This window comes from Chrysemys picta, chromosome 6 (assembly GCF_011386835.1).
Source record: "Chrysemys picta bellii isolate R12L10 chromosome 6, ASM1138683v2, whole genome shotgun sequence".
NCBI classification, from domain to species: domain Eukaryota; kingdom Metazoa; phylum Chordata; order Testudines; family Emydidae; genus Chrysemys; species Chrysemys picta.
In genome coordinates, this window is record NC_088796.1 from 102,901,710 (window position 1) to 102,917,575 (window position 15,866).

Sequence of the window (15,866 nt, forward strand, 5' to 3'; positions counted from 1 at the left end):
AAAGCATCAACCATTAAATACCCCAGAAGCAATTGTCAAGGACTGCAAAGAGTCAGCAACTTAAATAAAACAAAGAACAGTGGCATTTAATATAAACACAGTAACACAAAAAGATTTTTGTCACAGTTTGGCTGAGACTAGGCATGAGCATTTTCAAGCCAAAAGGAGGGGGTTTGGGGTCAACTCTAGAAGGTGATGAAAAAGAGTGAAATCATAATGAAAAATTACACTGTGGAGTCAGCAATGACTACATTCGTTCACTAGTGTACAGAACATCCTGTACTTACAGCGACTACAGCTTCAGCTACTCCAGTCAGTACAGCTGGTCTCAGAGAGTGCAGCAGGATCTTGCCTTCTAGCAATACAAAGAGTAACAAAGTAGCACAGTTTTCTGGTCCAAGATTCATCAGCAAAGTACTGAAGTTTGCTCCACTAGGAAGAGAAGAGAAGATTACTTGGATCCAAACAGTAGTGTTCAACATACAGCTAAACATATAATAATTGCTACAGCAACAGCAATCAAAACGCTGGGCATTTACTGGGAACTATGACTGGCTGAGAGGAGTTGTTGGCTTCAATTCATGTCATTATAAATAGCTAGTCAATAACCACCACCTCAATACGGGATTTTCACTATTGCAAACAGAAACTAAATCCAAGGGAACCTCTTTAAAATAGCTTCAGTAAATTGTTCTTTGTTATGTTTATGAGTTTCCTGTTACGTGCATGAGCAGCCATCAGCCGAACTTGCTATGAAATAAAATAGGCATTATGAAAGGAAGGCCTGTTTGGCTAGTGAATGTTCCAGCTATGCAGATATCTGGCATCACTATTTAGGATGGAATAATTCAATCAGTTCATCAAAAAACTATACCCATTCATTCCAGGGGTCTAACATCACAGGTTCTTATTGCAGCTGGGTCAACTCAATCCTTCATATTTCTGAGATAGATACAAGTTTAATTCCATGCAGTTTAGTTTGCGTGCGTGATGTGTGGACATTAAAGATTCTTGACACTTCATACAAAAGAGGTGGGGTTTACTCTCCTGTCCTGGAGGGAGAGTCTCCCTTTATGCACCACGCCACTGTGCAGTTTGCTGACTGGCTGCTATTCTCCACTATTGAGGTGGATACATTCCAAAGGTGCTCGACACTTGTCATTTGCAAATAACTCTTTGGGATCCTCCAGCATAGGAGGTACAATATAAAAACAAAAGTTTCCAGAGAAAATATTTGTTTTCCAGTCTGAACAAAGGTTGATTGAAGTGTTAAAACTAAAAAGGAAATTTGTAAATATAAATATGTATACTACAAATTTAAACTGTGTGTACAGGGCTCCAGAAAAGAGAAGGCTTCAGACTGCTTTTGCAGAGAACATGCCAGCCTCTATGACTATACAAATACATATGTAGACTCCTTCCAATGTGCTTGCACGTGTATACACACTACTTGATTGTGGCCATCAGCATTGTACTTTCCCCCATGGATTAGAAGGGTGGGAAAAGGATGTAAAACAACAAATAGTCTCTGTTGCAAAAGCAAAATACGGAGATCATGACATGTAACTCAGTTACCAAAATATCAACTATTTAAAAAAATAATCACTCTGAGCTAGCAATCTGCTCAAAAGAGATCCTATACTGAGCCAGCAAGCAATCATCTGCTGTTCATATATAGTAAGTATTCAAGCCTTATTACTCCCTCATATGTGATGGGGTTTGGACACTACTTTTCCACACAAACTGCATTATAAATATGCGGTATACATATATTTGATCTTTTAAAATTATCTGAGATTTAAATTATATTATGGTAAAGTTTTACTTTCTCTCATGCTTCCATCCCCGACCCATTTAAAAAAAAAAAAAAAAACCCTCATCAATAAGCCGTATAGAATTTAAACATTGTTAGTGTTACCTGAGTGGCAAGGGTGTAGAAACTGGTTGAGACAATATTAATGCATCATGGGCAGAAAGCTGAAAAAGGTGAAAACATTAAATGGATTTATGTGGCAACTCAAGACAGTACAATATTCCAATCAAAGTTTACGACAGAATATTCTGATGGCACAGCAACCACACTAAAGGCAGAATGTCACAATGCTATGCAGAGAGATATTATCAGAGATAACCCTTGAAACTTCTTGACCCAGTGAACAGAAGACCCAGAGTAATCACTGAGACAACTCACAGAAGTTACAAGGAGCAGTCTGTGACATAGCACTGAACATTCAACCACTGCCTGGTGATTAACAGAGTGGCACTACAGATACTTCAAGAGGGGTGGCTCATCTAAGAGACTTCCGGGTGGGTGGGTACAGTAGAAAGAAGAAATATGGTACAGTAAAGGATGCCTACAAAATAAAGAGGTAAGTAATGGAAATTTGAGGAACCAGAAGAACATTCTACTGCCAGTTTCATGATTGTAAATCTGTAAGAGCTCCCCTGGACTTTCAAGTGCTCTACTCCAAATTTACAGAGCTGTAAGAGAGGAGCATTTGGCTCCTTGTGTAAAGAGTAGGTCTAAGGCTGAGGACAGAAGCCCAAAGGAAGAACCCACACTTTCAGTGCCTGGGAGAAGGGCAACCCCACCTTTATAACCAGAAAAAGTAGTAGATATTTTGGTTACCTGTACAAGGATTCTTGGTCTTTGAGGTGAAGGGAAAGGTATATTGTGCATGAAATGGGATATGTGCCTGAAAAGAATATTTAAATAAATAAATATCAGTTTTCAATTCAGCAAATTCAGTTTTAAGTATAGCAGACAGCCTTTCATCGGGTTTGCTTTTACATATTTTCTTTTTTTTTCCTCTCTAACTCCTTTAAAGCAGTCCAGAGGAAGGTTTGCGAAGTCACTTACACACTTAACTGCTGTAGGACAACAGGGAAGAGATTCCTCAAGTGTCCTACAGCAAGAGGAAACTGCATTTAACTATAATATTGTGTCAAGCATCAATTATTCAGCATATGAGACAACAGATGAAAGGTACACATTTTAAAATTCAAAGTTAAGATGCCATTTTAAAAATAAATGTGTTAAAAACCCACTTACCATGCCTACAAAATGCATTCTGATTATTAAATACCACATGCTCAGGTTGTGTATGTTTAGAACCTATGGCAAATGTAGGTTTTATTGGGGTTTTTTATTGCAGTGAATATTTTTCCAAATAAACAACACTAAGCAGAGGTAAAAAGAGTATACTGCACACTATTTGCAAACAGGTACATTTAATCTGGTGATTAAATGACATGGCATTGTCCCTCCAAACACAACCTCCCACCCCCTCAAAAAAAATTATGAAAAATGGACCACTACCATCTCTTTATTCTATCCATACTCTAATGACAGCAGGGCATTTCTCATTGCCTGCTAGCTCACTTAGAACAGAGAGTTTTGTCATGCTTCACACCTATGTGCCTCAACCTTTCATAGGTGTGACTTCCAAGAGGGAGAGTGTTTCCTTGCCAAATTCTTGGCTTCTCCCTGATCAAAGTTTTTAACATTTCACTCATCCCTATGACATGCAGCCAACAAGGGGGTCAATTAGCACTAACTGTGGCAGTTTAATTATTTTGACACTTGTCCACTAGGAACTGGACACAGACCATCCCACTCTTATCAAACACTGTAGTATGGTTAATAGCTGTAAAACAGTGGTAACACTTGGTCATTACAGACCCTGGGCTGGATTCGAACTGGCAGTCTAGAAGTCAAAAGCTCTATATTTCATTGATTAATGTAGCTTCCCCAATATTTTATTTAAATAAGTGGAACACTGGTAAAGTTATTCTCACCTCCCTCACAGCCTAGTTTGAGATGAATTTTGGGGTGTGGAGTGGGAAGGGGTTGTCAGTGTCATTAACTAATCTCGATGGACGTTGATCCTACGTTTAATCCAAACTAACTTCATGGCTAATAGTCAGTAATACTCTATTCTCAATTAAAATTAAGTCATCTGAGATCTTTTCATTGGTTTTGGTTAGGTCAGGAGATTACTGAGAAGACTGATACAGTATGATATTCTCTGATCTCAAGCCACTGTAAAAACCCATCTTTGGAAAAATCCCCAGGGAACTGAGAACTATCAACTTAAGGTCATCTGCACTTATTTTTGTTTATATCTTCTGAGACATTATTACACAACACAGAACTAAAAGCTCCAACAGCTTATAGTTTTCAAAGATACAAAATCTTAAATCGCTACTTTTAATATTGTAGGTGGTATTTGAATCTAGCTACATTACTAATTCAATTACCATTTTAGCAGTGTACACCATACCTTAACAGATAGAAATGATGGTTTAAGCTACAGTTTATGTTTCAAGCATTTTTAGGCTGTAATTGTACAGCAAAGTTACTCTAACACGTGTCTTAAAAGGAGAGATGCGTTAGTTATTAGCCCAGCCTTAAAAAAACATAATAGCCCATCCCGAAACATAATAGCATATTATTTAGATTAGTGATTATGGAATAACCAAGAACTAGTAAATCTCCAGTCTCAGTCTGGTAAATTGGTGGTTAGGAGGCACAGAGGAGAGTTTCACTGATGACAAGAATCAAATATCAGTGCTGATCTACAGGTCAGATTCATCCAAATGTATCTTCCCATTAATAGGATTACAGTCTCCTCTGTACTCAGTTAACATACACAGTTGTCTAATACGGTCTTCACTACTTGCAATGGGTTGTACAGAGATCATTTAGTTAAGATTCATAAAAATGCTCTAAAGGCCTCCTTAATCGTACATAAATTGCTACAAAAATATCTCCTTTCACACATTCTTAGCGAGTAAAGAAAGTAAACATTGACTTTTAGATGTCCTTTCCAAAACCAAAAAAACAAACAAAAAAGGGGGCTGGGGGAAGTGCGCCAAAGTCTACACTGGATCTTCTGATGAAATGTAACCAATAAAACCAATGACATGATCTCCCTAAAAGTGTCATTTCTTGTAGTGTGCCATTTCTGTAAGTATCAATATTTCCAGCACATATGCCACTTTTTTCAAGTGTTGTGAATTAGTTTGTTAGGCATATGATGGGAGCCATGAAATCTTGTTCCTTATAGAGATGGTCATGACCACTCTACATTAATTGCTGATTTTAAAAATAGCCTAAATATGCATCTTCTTTAAATATCCTTAGGGTTCCCTGTTTATACCCTCAGTGACTTCATACCAAATCAATTCATTTTAAAAGAACAGATTTATTTTTCTAAATTGCAGTGCTGCAAATCTAAAGTGAGGATCTAAAAATGTAGCTTTTTTTTTGCCTCTTCTGTCACCACTAAGAGAACATGAAGACAGAACATTAATAAATGAGGCAGGAAAATATCCACTCCACTCCTCATAGCCATATTGGCTCTACAGTAGTGCTAACAGTAGGAACAAGTAATTTTTGTCAATTCAGTAGAAGCCATGTAGTACAGTCAAGAGTACAGAACAAATACACCAAGTAAGAAGGTGCCATTTACATATGGTCACCTCACTTTTTGAGCTACTCTACATTTAAGTGCCTTGAAACATTAATTTATTTGGAAGATGGCAAACATACTTTTCAATTGGAAGAGGATGAGGCCCAGAGACAGAGAGCTTGTAGATGAATATAAGAAATTTTCGAAAGGCTTCGAAGAAAGGCCAGTGAGAGAGAAGGCAGATGCACGTGTTGGAATTGATGGATTTGGAAGTAACCACTTTTCTCTCCACAGCTGTCAGGAGACCCAGCTGCATACACTGTTTTTCTGTTAGCAGCTCCCGGGAATAAGGCTCATAAAATTGAATAGCAGCACCATACACCTGAAGGATAAACAAAACAAAACACAAACAAACCCACAATCAAGCAAATGGTTATGCCCAACTTTCTGTTTAAAGTTGGGTTTGATTTCTTTAAAGTACTTCATTCTTTTTGCTATGTGTTTGTACAATGGGGCTCTAGTCCATAAGTACCACAAAAGGGGCCATAGTCCATGGCTGGGGATCCTAGACAATACACACACACACACACTGAAATATTTGGTTCTATATTAAAGCAACCTTATGAATATAGAAATATGAACTTTTAAGTTTAATATTTCTCTGGTCTCTCCCGCTGCCCCCAAAAAAGTTTACATATAAGAAACTAACAACATCCAGAAGGAACCCAGAACTTCTATGCTATTAAATAGCACCTTCTACACAACCCAAACCAATTTAGAAAACTGTTCTGTTTATGAACATTTCCATGTGGTAGTTGCACTACACATAAAACTACACAGGAGCTTGATGTTTAGAACCCATTTTAAATAGACTTTTGACAAAAGAGTGACTTTTCCTAACACTCCCAATCTTGCCTGCCGAAGTTTCATGTTAATTGAAATATACTGGAAAACTGATAATGCAAGATCAATAACTGATACCCTAAAATAGGTTCCTTATAAAGAAAAAAGATTAATACAGGTTTCACTTGTCCTTTGGTCAACAAGGATTACTAGAGTGGAGAAATGGTTTGGGGCTTCTTGGATGACCATGGAGCAATATTAGAGCCAGGTACTGTGGGATGAGATCAACAGAAACTAAACCTAAATATTATTATAAATGAGGCAACTGAAGATCCCCTTTTCAGTTGAACATCTTTTCTAGGGATGGATTAAAACTTCTTTTGCCCACATGGAGTGAGAGTTTGGATTTCTTGATCCACCCAGGTCCTGCAATTTTAGTTCTATGGAACCATAACTGTATGCTTCATTCCCATGGGACTAAACACCACAAAAAACTCTTCATATTATTTCCTTCCTGCCTGCCTGTCCCTTGCCTTCCTATAGGCTCAGCCACCTCAAGCTCTGCATAGGCAGTATCACACCAGTGTTCATTTTGGAGCTGGTTTCCTACATGCTTTTTTGTGTATTTTGGACATATTTCAGAATTCCCCCCAAAGTTTCTAGAAGCAAGACTAATTACTCAAAGGGAAAGGAGATTATTTTAGCTACAATCAGTCACAAGCGAGCAGGAGGATTTGTATTTCCTCTTTCCACAATAAATCCAAAGGGCATAGGTGACAGACATTCAGTAGGATAACTGAAATTTCTCAAATACTGAAGCAGCCATGTATATTTTCTCTCAATACCAATTGAATTCTATCTTTGGATAAGTCCGTATATCAACCATTAAAAAAACAACAACAAATAAACCAACACAATACTCAATCATACCTTTTCTGCAGAAGAACCAGTCAGGACAAATGTTGAAAACACTGGTAATGGGTATTTGGTTTGAGGATCCCAGCATTCAATAGTGGCTCCCATAGGAAGGCAGAAAAGAGGTACAGATTCCGACAATGGGAATGACTCATAATCATCCTCTGGATATCTGAAAATTAAGCCTTTTTGGGAAAAAAGAAAAAGATTGGCAAGTGCATTTTCAATGCTCTGCAAGCCTTGAACAAAACAACAGCAGTATAGCTGTAGAAAACATACATTAAGATCTACTGCTAACCAGACATCAGAGCTGCTTATATAACCTTAAGTGGGGCGGGGAAGAATTCCTGTTAAAACTGCACGAGACTAAACAATCTAATATGGATTTCAAACATCCATGTACGTTTAAAACTCACTTTTTGTAACAGCTCAAACAATTCCAAATTGTAAACTTTGATAACCGAATATCTGGCTTTAAACTACATAGGAGCTGCTTAAAACTTATTCTACACTAGCAATGTCTTGCTGAGCAGAATTAACGTTCCATTGAATAGAAACATGAACTCACTGACAGGCTGTCTACTTTAAAACTTAAATTACCAAATTAACATAAATTAATTTAACTGCTAGTACAGATGCATGACCACTGAACACCTTTTTGGCAGTATTTCTGGCTGACAGATACTCCTGAATTCCTAGAAACACTGCACAGAAGTATCAGCATACCAATGTCACTTATCTTGGTTATTATATAGCACCATCCACCCTAGTATCTATGGTTTACAACTCCACTCACGAAATAAATGTTAGCAATTTATTCCATTCAATGGGCAAAGGAAGAGGCTTGTCTCTAGACTTCTGATGTCTTATGCTCCATAAGCCCAACTGGGAAGGTCTCTTTTTTTAAAAAATAATGCTACTTCCACTATTTTAGTGTAAATTCACAGACAGATTTACACGTAGAGATTTTCCAGCCAGTTCTTGGTTGGGACATTCCTCAGCCCCTCTCCTTCACTTAAAATAGGTGAACAGATTGCAAAAGAGGGCAGAAGAAATGCACCTAGCTTCCATGGTATATGCAAAATGCTCTGATGGTTGTGAGGAACACACAAATAAAAACAAAAGATTGTCTGGAACCTCCAACCATTTCTTACTCCCCACCATCCCCAAAAATACAAACAACAAAATAAAGAGAAGCTTTTTGCTCACTAAAAGCAAATAGAAATATTTGCTAAACTGAGTTAAGGATACCTGGCTGCAAAGTCTGCCAAGGCAAGCCATAAAAATAAAGGAAACAAGCAGCAAAGTCAGTACAGAACACAGCCAATTGCTTGCAATAGCGGTAGTCATTTGGTAGCGTATTACACCTGATCTCCTCAGACTGAACTGGCTTCCAATTTCCTTCCAAGTGCAATTAAAAGTTAAGAACTGTTAAGTGTCAGGCATCTCACAAGGCACCCAGACACATGGCAATAATTCAATGCCTCTCCACAGCCCTGCTAAAATATAACTTATCCAGGTAGTCTGCTGGGATTCCCTTGCAGTTTCTTCACCTGACTAGACAACGAATAACAAGCAGCCAATGTAGTTAACCCTCTGCGCTCACTGCTCCTCCTGTTAAATCCAAGCCAGTTGGGAGGTGGCTATTCCAGGCTTCCGCCATGATTTTTTAAACCCCTCCTCAACAATCAACACTCCCAGCTATGCCCCCGCTCAAGCTACCCTAGGGCCCCCCTTCAACTTCCCAAACACCACCTCTCCATGGCAGTCTCAATCTCCATCATCCTGGCTCCTACAAACCTCACACCTGCTACTGAAGGGTGCACAGGACTAGGCTCCTGCCTCATTTCCATCTGCTCTCAGCATGCAAGTACTTGTTCTCAATGGTGAGAAACATCACACATGGAGCTGCATAAGCCTGGGCAGTTATGAAGTTGTGTTTGCTCTCTACAGCCTTTCATCATTTAATTCCTCTCTGTCTACACACTACATCTCAGATGCATCTGCTGGCAGTCACTAGATTTGACCAGAGAGCTAAAGTGAGGACCTTCTCAGTGGTGGGCTCTGAACTCTAATCTTAGCTTGTTTAACAAAGGCCAAGTTGATCTACCTTTAGAGCTAGGTACAAGCTTTATAGGTTTGCTCAGGATTTTGCCGGGGAAGTGGGATGAGCTGAGGAAAAGGATTATAGGAATTCATTTTGGTTGACATTTGTCAATGGTTGTTATATATTGGATCTCTACCCTGAGAGCAAAGTTAATAAGTCGAAAGAATAATTTAAAATAAAGTTAGGCAGGACACTTATGTACTTCTGCTAATATATTTAGGTGCTCTTATTTGCAAAAACTTACCAGCTTTATATGCTATTGAGTTAGAAGCCGGCATAGACTTCTTATAACAGAGGTACACACTGGACCCCCACTGTAAGACACAAAATTAAGTCTCATCAAAACCCAAGAGACAGCATCTGAATGGAGCAGTACAGGTTAAGTGTTTGAACCTATTTACAGTTATACCCAAAACAGAGACATTTAAATAACAAATGTTAGAGGAAACGTTGGTGTTCATCAGCCCAACAAGTAACAACACATCAGGAAATTCAGAGTTAATACTGTGCCCTTTATCAAAGGTCATAAGTAAAAAGACACACCTACTGTTCTGTGGCCAACAAACAATGGAACAAGTTCAGGTGAAATAAAGCAACTGCAGCTTTCACTCTGCATTTCCTTCCTTTTGTCATTCAAGTCAGACTCTTAGAGGGACATCATAAGCTTTTACAGAATCGGAGACCAATGGAAATATTTCCACAGTGTTTGGTTTGTTTTTTGGGGCTTGGGGTATGACAATGTATACAAGTGTTTTTAAAACAGATTTCCCTGCAGTGTTGGAAAACTAAAGGAGTGCTGCATTAAGGCCATGTCTAAACTATTGGCACTACAGAAGCACAGCTGCAGAACACTGCTGTAGCATAGGCATTTCTGAAAAGGGTTTCTCCATCAATGTGGTAATTCACCTCCCTGAGCGGCCATAGCTAGGTTGCGTTGACCTAGCCAGATCTACACCCAGGGGTTGGGCAGCTTAACTACGATTCTCAGGAGTTTTTCACACTGCAAGTGACATAGCTAGGTCGATTAAATTTTAAGTGTACTCTACAGCTCAGAAACTGAAGGCAAAGCAGACTATAAACAAAAGTAAAACTAATTTCATTGATGTACTATCCAATGGAAAGTCCAAGCAAGGAATATAAGCAATGAACTGGATTCTCTGACTTTTAAATAAAAAAAGTGTTATCAGTAACAGAGGTAAAGAAATGTGTTTACAGTGTTTTTTTGTACTGGCCCCTAACTAGCACTAAGGAGGTTTGTTTTTTCCCCTTTCCCTTTTAAAGGGGAATGGTGTGTCAACATGCAAATTGAGAAAATCACTAGTTAGTTAACGGAAATAATCCTGGCAGAAGCTTCCAGGGAAAAACTGAAACAACAAGAACTCAAAACTAACATGACATAAGTCATACTGAGAATGAAAATATATTCATAGTAGAAGACACACATTAATAACAGCATTAAAGAGTCCAAAAGCCTTCCTGTTTTGTCCCTTTTTGTTTTAGAAAGGCCTAAAGTTTTAAAATGACATTTATTCTCACCATGCCACAATTTAAGTTCTTATCAACTTTGCAGAACGTATGGGGAGGCGTTTCTCCTTTGCTGGTAACAATAACACAGATATCTGTTACAGCCAAGGAATTCTGAGGCCGTACTGGAGGAGCCCTTCGATAGGTAATAAAGATTCGTTGGGAAGTAGCTGAACTGTTGTTAACATTGGCACAACGACCGTAGGGAGTAGCTTGGATCACCTCACAGCCTAAAATTACACGTTCCTTCCCTTCATATAGAACTCTGCAGATGAAGGAAACAAATAGAAAGATACAAATATTACACACAGATACATCATGTTATTTGTGCAGATACATGCATGCTGTCTTTCTAGGACTGCAATTAGCTTTGCACACCAATAGTAAATAACTGATGTGTGAGAAGTGTACATTTCACAGTCATCTTAACCATAGTCTCACAATAGCAAGAGGTGTGAGGTATGTGAAAATACACACTCGGCAACTGGCCTAAGCAGAGAAACTTGTAAAAAGGGGACTTCAGTGGGAGTGGCAAGTCTTCAGCAGTAGGTGTGTAACTTTCGGATACCAAGTCTGAAAGTTTGGCCCTAAGTAATTATCTAAATGAACAGTGGCGGCGTTGCACTGTTAGCTGTCAAAGGAAGCTTTCACAATGTTTCCTCACACTATATCTAAACATGTCTTATGCTAGGAGTTATTCCTTTTCAGAAGTACTAAAATGTTACCAAATTCATTCCAATTATTTTTAAGGGACTATTAGAAAAGACTGAAATTTGCTAGCTTGGTCAGCTTTTAGAGAAGTGGGCCAATCGAAGTTTGGATTCATTGTTTCTCTGGTAATTTTTTTTGTAGGGGTTCTTAATCTCAAACACTAGCCAATTAAAAGGATTATATTTTCTGTTTAGTATGCTGGGAGAACTGCTAACTTCCAGGAGTAGAAAACTCTAAATATACTCAGCATGGAGAACAGTTGCTTGAATATGAACAGTGGCAAGAAAGGCAGAATTCAAACTGTACCAAATCATATTTCTAAAATAGTAATAAAACATGCAAGTTTTATCTTCCCCCATCCAAAAGAAAGCAATTGTTCTGTCTAATCAGACCGCCACACTACTCATATACGGTATATACTCGTTCATTAGCCCGTTAGTTTATAAGCCGACCCCCTTCCCCAAAATGGATAGGTAAAAATAGCAAAAACTGTATGACCCTTTCATAAGCCGAACCTATATTTCGGGGGTTGACAAATATTGGCTCCTGGCCCATCAGGGTAAGCCGCTAGTGGGCCTGGACGTTTTGTTTACATGGAGTGTTCACAGGCATGGAGCCCTTCAGCTCCCAGTGGCCACAGTTTGCAGTTCCCAGCCAATGGGAGCTGCAGGAAGTGGGGCCACTTCCTTCAGCTCCCATTGGCTGGGAACAGCAAACTGTGGCCACTAGAAGCTGAGGGTTTCTGTGCCTGCAGATTCTCCAAGTAAACAAAACCCTGATGGGCTGGGAGCCAAAGTTTTCCGACCTCTGCTATATTTTAAAAGTTGGCATCACAAGAAACACTCAAAAGTTTTGCTAGAATTATTTTAATGTAATCTAACGAAAAGCCTGTTATAATAACTGAATATGTATTCACCTTCAAAATTACAGTCAATATTTAAAATCAGTAAACGAGTATTTAAAACAAGTAACTTAGAACAATATGAGACTTTAAAAAGTCTTAAAATCCTTCAAAGTCTGAATCAGTCTCTGATTCACCAAACAGTTCATTAAACTTTGCTTCAGTCACAGCTGTACCTGCATTGTCATCGTAGATGTGGGCAGGGTTGCCTTCAGACTCAGATTCCTTCTCATCATCAGCCTCTGTTGTGTCATCATCAAATATGGCATCATCTTCTGACCCATCGAGTGCACTGCTGATACAGCATTTCCAAAATGATTTTTCTATAATTTCCGAGGGAATGGACATCCACGCGTTCTTGATCCACTGGGCGACCAGACTGATTTCGGGCTTCATAAGTTTCCCACCTTTTGTCAACTTCGCCATGCCTGAGCACATCCTGGTCTCTTATGCCACACTTTTTCCAGCCATTCAATAGTCCCACTTTCATCCATCCATCCCTTTTCATGTGCATGTACAATGACACCAGCAGGAAATTTCATGTTTTTAGGCAAGCTTTTTCTTTTGCAAAATCAACAGGAGGGAGCTTTGATCCATTTGCCAAACACGATAAAACCACTGTAGAATGGATTTTTTCATGGCCAGTGGTTTTAATGAACACTGTTTTTTCACCAACACCTGTTACTGTTCTGTTAATTGGAAGATCGAATGTCATCGGTGTTTCGTTCATATTTCCTATTTGTGACAGTTCAAATGCATATCCCTTTCGATATTTTATAATAAACCTTTGGAAAGATTTGATTTTTTCTTCCAGATCTCTCAGTTTTTGCGCTATCTTTGTTCGCTGACAAAGACAGAGACCATGACGGTTCATGAAGCGAGTACAACAACCTGCTGATGAGACAAACATTGACTGCTTTACTGACTTGTAGTTGTCGTCTTTTGACATCTGCAGAGCACGCAGATGAATTCCAGTTCTAGTGACAGTGTACCCATTTTTGTCGGCCATTCAACAACCCAATTATTGAGATCTTTCTCCAGCTCAGGAAATAAAGATGTCTTCATTGGACATTTTTTCTTGCTTCTTGGCATGTCTTTTAGTGTTGTTTTATTTTTTCCCCCATTCTCTTGCTTCTCATTGATACAGAATTCACGAGCAGCAGCACAATTGTTTGCTTCTGCATATTCAACAACTTTAAGTTTGAACGCTGCATGATAAGCGGACCGTTTTCTTTTGATTTCACCGTTAATCTATTTTCATACTAGTATTTAAAATTAACATTATTATAGTTATAGATTTTGTAGGACTTTATATAGCAATGTCACCTGCTTTATCACTGTCAAATTATTATCGTTCTTTGTTTATTTCAAAGCAGCCCTGTAGATTGACGTCTGTGGCAATAACAGGCTATTTAAATTTTATTAGAGATTCCATCGATTCTGCACATTATATATTCATATTGGCTCGAGACTTATGAGGTCCATTGGTAGAAATGCATGAAGAGATCAAATTACACAGTAGCGGACTGACACCAGTGCTATAGTACTATCGTTCATTGTCTTTTTCTGATTGACTTGTAAGGTGAAGCATTTTGTGAAAGGCATGGGGTCAAGTGTCATGCAGATCTGCAGCACTGCTCTTTTAGTATTCCTTTCAAGCCAATCTAGTCCACTAAACAAAGCCTTTGCAACTTTAAAAGGCTGCAGTATTGACATCAATAAATGGGTCAGCAAATTTTGGCTCCCGGCCCGTCAGGGAAAGCCGCTGGTGAGTCAGGACGTTTTGTTTACCTGGAGCGTCCGCAGGCATAGGTCACCACTTCCCATAGCTGGGAACAGCAAACTGCAGCCACAGGGAGCTGAGGGGCTCCATGCCTGCAGACACTCCAGGTAAACAAAAACGACAATGTATTCGATATTCAATTTAATGATTCTATAGAGTTTAAAATCATCAAATTTTGGTGTAGACCAGTTTATAAGCTGACCCCGCTCTTTGATGCGTCACTTTTTTACCAAAAATATTCGGCATATGAACAAGCATATACAGTAATACTTACCACTTTCACACAATTTTCAATATTCTAAAATCTTAACATGCCTCTTGTTTCCCTTGACTAAACATACTTAGTTATGCTGACGATTCTCTTTTTCTTGTTGCCAAGAACACTGGAACCTAGCATCTATAATCACATCTGTTCTTTTCTGGTAAGTGGATACAGTACCTGCAATTATAATTGTCACCAAATATCCTGTGCCAATCACTTCTATGACATACCACTAATAAGTCTTAAGAGTATACCATGCATTTGTGTCTGATTAAAAAAAACTTACCTACAGTATTACATTCAAGCAAAAAGATCAATTCAACCGAGAGCATGATATACCTTTCATACTATGTCAGCATGTAGCAGGCTAAACCAGTCGGTTGAGCCACAGAAAACAGTTGCACAGTGGACTTCAAAAAGCAAATTTTAGTCCATTAAAAGGCCTGATCTTGATCCTGCACCACTGAAATGGACACTAATGGACTGACTTAGTGCCCCTTACTATGAGATTATTTCTTTGGGTTGCTACAATAATAATTTTATGTACATAAGGGCGCAGATGGTGCTGAACGCAATATAAAAATGGATATAGAGAGCATGCCGTGTATCATATTACCTTCACTTTTCAAGTAAGTCAAAAGTGAAGTGTTCCTTTTTACCTGGCATGGAAAATTTTAACTGAACAAATTAAGTCCAGCAAAGTTATAAGAAACTGAAAATAGGTCTTATAATGGGAAAAAGTATCAGACTGTTCAAGAGAGTATTTCTAAAATGCACCCTTCACGACATTTTTTATGACAAGATGAAATAAATGTAGGGGGGGAGAAATCAAACTATTCCCAGCAAAATATACAGCATCGCCACCATAATAAAATATTGGTAGTCCCATAATTTTAATATTAGCATAAAATATCTTCTACTTCAGTTTCAGAGAGGTTTCAATTTAAGGCCTATTTATAGTTCACAAGTGTTTAAATTTTTTTATCTGTGAAATTAAACTATTAACTAAAATAAGTTTATTCTTGAAGCATGTTTCCAACTAGACTTCATCTTATAAAAGGGGATATTGCATCCCTCAATCCCCAGGATAAATTTCATACATTTCCAAGTGCTACCTGAGAGATGCTTAAAGATCCCACAATTAATTATTTCAAACATTTTTAAGACAGGATGGTTAATCAGCCTCCAAAACTGCCTCATCAGGCTCATAAAAAGGAAATTCACTAGGCTAGCAACATAAAACCAAACCAGTTCCTGGCTTCATACACAGTAATGAAATCCAGAAGCAGACTATTAGAAGAAAAGTGTTTGTAACATTCTAGACCACAGAATCAAAATTTGATCTTTGGGACATGCAACTGTTAACCACAGCACTTCAGGTTTAGGTCACCCTTCAATATGTGAGC

The 15,866-nt window shown here is 38.4% G+C and overlaps 1 protein-coding gene across 7 annotated transcripts in view; it reads right to left on the reverse strand.

Annotated features, from left to right (window-relative positions):
- Window positions 1-15,866, reverse strand: part of DENND4C (DENN domain containing 4C) — a 108,949-nt gene that overhangs the window by 50,034 nt on the left and 43,049 nt on the right. For all 7 annotated transcript variants that reach the window (XM_005297682.4, XM_065549458.1, XM_005297681.4 and 4 more), the window contains exons 3-9: window positions 10,816-11,068; window positions 9,524-9,593; window positions 7,188-7,357; window positions 5,555-5,796; window positions 2,630-2,696; window positions 1,919-1,977; window positions 288-432 (exon numbers count right to left, since the gene is read on the reverse strand). In XM_005297682.4, coding sequence (XP_005297739.1) covers window positions 288-432; window positions 1,919-1,977; window positions 2,630-2,696; window positions 5,555-5,796; window positions 7,188-7,357; window positions 9,524-9,593; window positions 10,816-11,068 — 1,006 coding nt within the window. The remainder of the gene's footprint in view (window positions 1-287; window positions 433-1,918; window positions 1,978-2,629; window positions 2,697-5,554; window positions 5,797-7,187; window positions 7,358-9,523; window positions 9,594-10,815; window positions 11,069-15,866) is intronic.